Source organism: Penaeus japonicus, unplaced genomic scaffold, assembly GCF_977035675.1.
Source record: "Penaeus japonicus unplaced genomic scaffold, GWHDUDI00000001_assembly GWHDUDI00000011, whole genome shotgun sequence".
NCBI lineage: Eukaryota > Metazoa > Arthropoda > Malacostraca > Decapoda > Penaeidae > Penaeus > Penaeus japonicus.
Genome location: NW_028234413.1, coordinates 1,153,499 through 1,160,998, shown reverse-complemented (window position 1 = coordinate 1,160,998; position 7,500 = coordinate 1,153,499). Strand labels below are relative to the sequence as shown.

Genomic DNA, 7,500 nt, shown 5'->3' with positions numbered 1-7,500 from the left:
ATCAATAATACAGTAGAGTAATAGAAATTATTTTTATCGGAAATTCAAAGAAAAGGGTAAATAGGTGAGGTTGGTTATGCGTGAAAAATCAATGACGTTAAAAAAAAGGAAATGGAGTTTGGATAAAGATGACGGGTAAAACCTCAGTTAAGGGGGGGGGGAAGAGGATCCCATGACAAATTCATTTTTGTAAATATATAAATATGTACATATACATACATACATACATGCACATACACAAAAAATAATAACAATAATGAATAGAAAAAACGATAAATAAATAAAATGAGAATAAAAAATAAATAATTAATCAAATGCAAATCGGAGAGAGGGAGGGAGGGAAGGAGGCAAAGAGAGAGAGGAAAAAAGAAAGGAGAGAGAGAGAGACAGGAGATAGAGAAAGAGGAGAGAGAGAGGGGGGGGGGGAGAGATGAGAGAGAGAAAGGGGGGGGAAGAGAGGAGAGAGAAAAAAGGATAGAAAGGGAGGAAAGATAGAGCAGAGAGTGAAACATGGAGAGAGCGGAGAAGACAGTGAAAAATAGAGACAGAAAGAGAGGGGAGAGAGAGGAGAAAATTAGGAAATAGAGGAGAGAAAAAGGGGGAAAGAGAGAGAGGGGGAGGAGGGAGGGAGGGGAGAGAGAGAGAGGAGAAAGAAGAGAGAGAGAGGGGGGAAGAGAGGGAGAGAGAAAAAGAGAAAGGAGAGAGGGGGGAAAGAAAAAGAAGAGAGAGAGAGAAAGAGTAGATAGAGACGAGGAGAAAGAGGAGACAAAAAGAGGAGAGAGGGGAGGGAGGAGAGATGAGAGAAAGAGGTGGGGAGAGAGGAGAGAGCAAGAGAAAGAGAGAGTAGGAGGAGAGAGAGACAGAGAGAGAAGAGAAAGAGGAGATCGAAAAGAAAGAGAGAGAGGGGAGAGGGAGGAGGAAAAGAGAGGAGAGAGGAGAGAAAGAGAGAGAGAGACACAGAGAGAGAGGAGAGAGTGGGAGATAAAGAAAGAGAGCGGGTGAGAAAAAGAGGAGAGAGAGAAGAGAAAAAGGAGAAAAAGATAGAGAGGGAGGAGAGAAAGGGTGAGGGAGGGGGGTGGGAGGAAAAAAAGTGAGGGAGGGGGGAGAGAGAGAAGAGAAAACAAGGGGAGAGGGAGAAGAGAAAGAAAGGAGAGAGAGAGGAGACAGAGGGAGAGAAAGAAAGAGAGCGGGTGAGAAAGAAAGGGAGAGAGAGAAAGAGAGAGAGAGGGGGGGGAGAGGAGAAAGAAAGAGAGGAAGGAAACAGAGCGAAAGAGAGAGAGGGGAGAGAAAGAGGGGGGAAGGCAAAGAGAGAGAAAGAGGGGGGGAGAGGAGAGAGAGGGAAAAGAGAGAGGGGCAGAGAAAGAGAGGGGAGAGAGCAAGAGAAAGAGGGGGAGAGAGGGGCAGAGAAAGAGAAGGGAAAAGAGGGTTGAGAGAGTTGAGAAAGAAAAGAGAGATGAGCGAAATATAGGAGAGACAGGGAGAGAGAGAAAGATCGAGGAAAAAGAGAGAGAGGAGAGAAAGAAAAGGGAGAGAGGTGAGAAAGAGAAGTGGAGAGAGGAGAGAGAGAAGAAAGAGAGAGACAGAGAGGGGAGAGAAAGAAGAGAGAGAGAGAGAGAGAGAGAGAGAGAAAGAGAGTGAAAGGGAGAGTGAAAGAGAGGAGAGAGAGGGGGGGGGAAGAGAGGTGAGAGAGAGAGAGAGAGGTGAGAGAGAGAGAGAGAGAGGGGGGAGACAGAGAGAGAGAGAAAGGGGGAGCAAGAGAGGGAGAGAGAGGGGGGGAGAGAGGGAGAGGGAGGGGGAGGGGGAGGGGGAAGGGGAAGGGGAGAGAGAGACTGGAACACCAAACAACATAACAGGTGAGAGAGAGAGGGAGAGAGAGAGAGAGGGGGGGGAGAGGGAGAGGGAGAGGGAGAGGGAGAGGGAGAGGGAGAGAGGGAGAGAGAGAGAGAGAGAGAGAGAGGAAAGAGATGTGAAAAACCAGACAACATAACACATTTTAGGTTAAAACGAAGATTTAAGATACTGCTATAAGATAAATAAACACAAACAAACACGTTGTATGAGTAAAATAGAACATGCAGCCGTATTCTAGGACATTTTCTGCGTGTCGTAGCCATGTCATGTTCATGATGTGTTCATGTCGCGTTCATGTTACGAAGGTCGCAAAAGTGCGGCACGTCTGTGTCAGCTGCTTCAGGTTTACCAACCGTTCCAAAGTTAACATGTTTCGGATGAATGGCACTGTCCAAACGACAAATTCATAAGAGAAACTACAATCATTGGTAGCACTAACAAAAGATAGTTCAATTTTGGTATGAATCAGTCGTTGTACTTCATCCTTTTTAAAGAACTGACAGCCATTTCATGAACGCGCGTTTGGCAATTCAGTCTACGCTCCATGTTTATGTATAGATCTTCCTTATTTTATGTGTGTATATGCTGTACATATATGCGTATCTTTAATATATCATACATATAGATTGAATGTATACACATTTCATATAATTATATACTTTAGGTTTACGTTCCTGACTACTTTTACCATTCATTTACCTTCACTCTCCTTCGAAAAGTCCGCCAAAAGGTAAACAAACTCAAAATCAGCAGAGAATCCATGTTTTTCTAAAAGAGTTTGTAATCCAAGTCTAGGACAATGATCCCTTATATATCCACTATGGATATTACTTTCCAAACGTAGTATGCTCATAATTATGAAGTATTGGTAAGAAAGAGTACAATAAAAATATGATTATAACATGATGTAACTATTGTGATAAGCCTACCCTCGTGTCACGGAGTTTCCATGAATGTTCCAATACTTTTTGCCACGACTTGCCACGCTTTTGACACGAATACGAGCTTCTAGAATACCAAACGCGGCATGTTCATGTCATGTACTCTGCGAAAAGGACTTAGAATACGGCTGATGATGTCAAGGGATAAAAAATGACACGATAACCGTACTTACCATGATGAACCGCGCTAAATGATAAGGGGATTAGAGAAGAGCAATTCTGAACTATAAGAAGGATGATACTGATGACTTCAGAGGAACACGTTTTAATGATGATGGTGATGTTAGCATCAGAAATAATTAATGACAATAGCATATGAATGGCTTGACAAATGCATAAATGGTGAAATGCTCATAAGAATAACAACAATAATTGACCTACAGCTGATACTAGTAATGATTATAATCAATCAGGAGATATTTACTCTCTGCCGTGGATTTCCAGGATTTTTTTCTTCTATTAATATTTTCTTTACTTCTATAGCTTTCGAGTGCATAGTCATCAAGGAAACATTTAGCAAGGTTACCTGACCTTACTTGTTCCTCTATTCCTTTATTTGACGGGAAGAAGTGTTTAGTTTTATTGTCGGTAAGGTTAGAATGCTAATGATGATGCTGGTCATAAAAAAAAAAAAAAAAAAAAAATCTTTGGTAACGATAAAAGTAAATGAATACTTTTTAAATTCAAGGAATGGGGTAGGCCTACTACTCAAAACCCACAATAATATAAGTATATAAATATAAATATGTATATACATATATATATACATATATATATATATATATATATATATATATATATATATAGAGAGAGAGAGAGAGAGAGAGAGAGAGAGGGGGGGGGGAGGGGGAGGAGAGAGAGGGGGGGAGGGGGAAAGAGAGAGAGAGAGAGAGAGAGAGAGAGAGAGAGAGAGAGAGAGAGAGAGAGAGAGAGAGAGAGAGAGAGAGAGAGAGAGAGAGAGAGGAGAGAGGGGGAGATAAAGAAAGAGAGCGGGTGAGAAAAAGAGGAGAAAGGAGAGGAGGAGACGAAAGAAAGGGTGAGGGAGGGGGAGATAGAGGAGAAAAAGTGAGGGAGGGGAGAGAGAAGAGAAAACAAGGGGAGAGGGAGAAGAGAAAGAGAGGAGACAGAGGGAGAGAAAGAAAGAGAACGGGTGAGAAAGAAAGGGGGAGAGAGGAGAAAGAAAGAGAGGAAACAGAGCGAAAGAGAGAGAGGGGAGAGAAAGAGGGACGGAGAGAGGAGAAGTGAGAAGAGAGAGAGGGGGTGGGAGACAGAGGAGAGAGGGGAGAGAGCAAAGGAAAGAGGGGGAGGAGAGAGGGGCTGAGAAAGAGAAGGGAAAAGAGGGGAGAGTTGAGAAAGAAGCGAGAAAGAAAAGAGAGAGGAGCGAAATATAGGAGAGAGAGAGAAAGATCGAGGAAAAAGAGAGAGAGAGAGGGGGAGGGAGAAAAGAGAGATAGGAGAGAAAGAAAAGGGAGAGAGGTGAGAAAGAGAGGTGGAGAGAGTAGAGAGAGAGACAGAGAGGGGAGAGAGAGGAGAGAAAGAAGAGAGAGAGAGAGAGAGGGAGGGGGAGAGAGAGAGAGAGAGACAGACAGAGACAGAGACAGAGACAAAACCAGACAGACAGAGAGAGAGAGAGAGAGGAAAGAGGAGAGAGATGTGAAAAAACAGACAACATAACACATTTTAGGTTAAAACGAAGATTTAAGATACTGCTGTAAAATAAACAAATACAAACACACACGTTGTAGGAGTAAAATAGAACATGCAGCTGTATTCTAGGACGTTTTCTGCGTGTCGTAGCCATGTCATGTTCATGATGTGTTCATGTCGTGTTCATGTTACGAAGGTCGCAAAAGTGTGGCACGTCTGTGTCAGCTGCTTCAGGTTTACCAACCGTTCCAAAGTTAACATGTTTCGGATGAATGGCACTGTCCAAACGACAAATTCATAAGAGAAACTACAATCATAGGTAGCACTAACAAAAGATAGTTCAATTTTGGTATGAATCAGTCGTTGTAGTTGATCCTTTTTAAAGAACTGACAACCATTTCACGAACGCGCGTTTGGCAATTCAGTCTATGCTCCATGTTTAAGTATAGATCTTCCTTATTTTATATGTGTATATACTGTACATATATGCGTATCTTTAATATATCATACATATAGATTGAATGTATACACATTTCATATAATTATATACTTTAGGTTTACGTCCCTGACTACTTTTACCATTCATTTACCTTCACTCTCCTTCGAAAAGTCCGCCAAAAGGTAAACAAACTCAAAATCAGCAGAGAATCCATGTTTTTCTAAAAGAGTTTGTAATCCAAGTCTAGGACAATGATGCCTAATATATCCACTATGGATATTACTTTCCCAACGTAATATGCTCATATGAAGTATTGATAAGAAAGAGTACAATAAAAATATGATTTTTTTTGCCCATGTAACTATCGTGATAAGTCTACCCTCGTGTCACTGAGTTTCCACAAATGTTCCAATACTTTTTGACACGCTTTTGACACGAATACGAGCTTCTAGAATACCAAACGCGGCATGTTCATGTCATGTACTCTGCGAAAAGGACTTAGAATACAGCTGATGATGTCAAGGGACAACAAATGACACGATAACCGTACTTACCATGATGTACCGCGCTAAATGATAAGGGGATTAGCGAAGAGCAATTCTGAACTATAAGAAGGATGATACTGATGACTTCAGAGGAACACGTTTTAATGATGATGGTGATGTTAGCATCAGAAATAATTAATGACAAAAGCATATGAATGGCTTGACAAATGCATAAATGGTGAAATGCTCATAAGAATAACAACAATAATTGACCTACAGCTGATACTAGTAATGATTATAATCAATCAGGAGATATTTACTCTCTGCCGTGCATTTCCAGGATTTTTTTTTTTTTTCTGTTAATATTTTCTTTACTTCTATGGCTTTCGAGTGCTTAGTCATCAAGGAAACATTTAGCAAGGTTACCTGACCTTACTTGTTCCTCTATTCCTTTATTTTACGGGAAGAAGTGTTTAGTTTTATTGTCGGTAAGGTTAGAATGCTAATGATGATGCTGGTCATAAAAAAAATTGGTAACGATAACAGTAAATGAATACTTTTTAAAATCAAGGAATGGGGTAGGCCTACTACTCAAGACCCACAATAATATAAGTATATAAATATAAATATGTATATACATATATATATACATATATATATATATATATATATATATATATATATATATATGTATATATATATATATATATATATATATATAGAGAGAGAGAGAGAGAGAGAGAGAGAGAGAGAGAGAGAAATTATGCATTGGGGAGAGAGAGAGAGAGAGAGAGAGAGAGAGAGAGAGAGAGAGAGAGAGAGAGAGAGAGACAGACAGAGACAGAGACAGAGAGATAGAGATTTGATGCTTTGTATGTTCAAGTCATCCTTGAAACCAAATAACAAAATTTCTTTACATAGATACTACATGCGTATGCCTTTACCTTTTCTAAATGATCTACAAAATCCAAACTCAGTGTAGAAAAGAGTAAATAGTATCAAGCAATGACAAGCAATTGCCAGTCTTGACGTGTTCAGGGTCTTCGGATAGTAAGGGCGGTACACGTAAAGAACACTTAAAGAACACGTAAAGAACACTTGAAGAACACGTAAAGAACACGTAAAGAACATGGTATTGTACACAAAAAGGATATTTGCGATTAGATTTATTGACCTTAAGTGTTGAAAGAGATGATTGACATAGGGATATAGCAATAATGAAATGTACACAAACTGGTTTGATATGCAGTAGATATTACATATAGTTATTATTATGGATATTGCACCTTTCTTACGGTTGGATATCACAAATAAAACCAGTTGTATGAAGGACAGCATGTCTAACTATTTCCAATATAACACTTACAATAAACCGTTATTTTAATCTCGATGGAATCCAGTCTCAAGTTAGGTTAAAGGGCCCGTACACGTTCAAAAAAAGCGTCAAGATTTTGCATTAAATCTCTTTTTGACATCAGAACGTCCTACACACACTCAAATTTTGCATCAAAATTTTGATATTAAAATTTTGACGCTTTTTTTGAACGTGTATGGGCCCCTTAACCTAACTTGAGACTGGATTCCATCGAGATCAAAATAACGGTTTATTAAACTCATCTTTCTGGACACCGAAAGGAAGGGCGAAAGAAAAGAAATCTACAATAAAGTATGTACATGGGATAGAAAGCTCCTTGTTATAACCTCTTTAACGTCACTTTCACACTGAAGGAATCAGATTTTCCAAAATTACAACCTTATCCAAACTTACCCTGACCGGTTATTTCCATTTTCCTGGAAATTCACTTTTTTTTGTGCCGATCGTAAAGCAGACATACATATTTTGTTTTTGTTTTTTGTTTTTGTTTTTGTTTTTATATACATGAAATACCACAGGACACGTTAACATTAGATCTACTTGCGTTTCCCTTTTATTTTTGTTCCATTTTCTTCTACAGAGTAATGTAAACAAAAATAAAATCTGTTTATCTGAATATTTTTATTTATGCTTTTTTATTTCAGATATGCTTGTGTGTATATGTGAATCATTATCATTTTCTACTTATTTGATGCAAAACTTTTTTATTGCATTGAATACCGTACTTCCGTACTTTCTATAAAAATAACCTGGGACTAAAAG

The 7,500-nt window shown here is 39.3% G+C and overlaps 1 protein-coding gene across 2 annotated transcripts in view; it reads right to left on the bottom strand.

The window, feature by feature from the left end:
• LOC122254440 (eukaryotic translation initiation factor 4 gamma 1) overlaps window positions 1-5,489 on the bottom strand; it is a 7,492-nt gene extending 2,003 nt beyond the window's left edge. Inside the window, exon 1 of one of the 2 annotated variants that reach the window (XM_086541495.1) lies at window positions 5,433-5,489. In XM_086541495.1, coding sequence (XP_086397621.1) covers window positions 5,433-5,435 — 3 coding nt within the window. In that variant the 5' untranslated portion in view covers window positions 5,436-5,489. Of the gene's footprint in view, window positions 1-2,965; window positions 3,035-5,432 lie in introns of those variants that run through there. The other variant, XM_043018137.2, reaches the window with a different exon arrangement.
• Window positions 5,490-7,500: the final 2,011 nt, after the last annotated feature.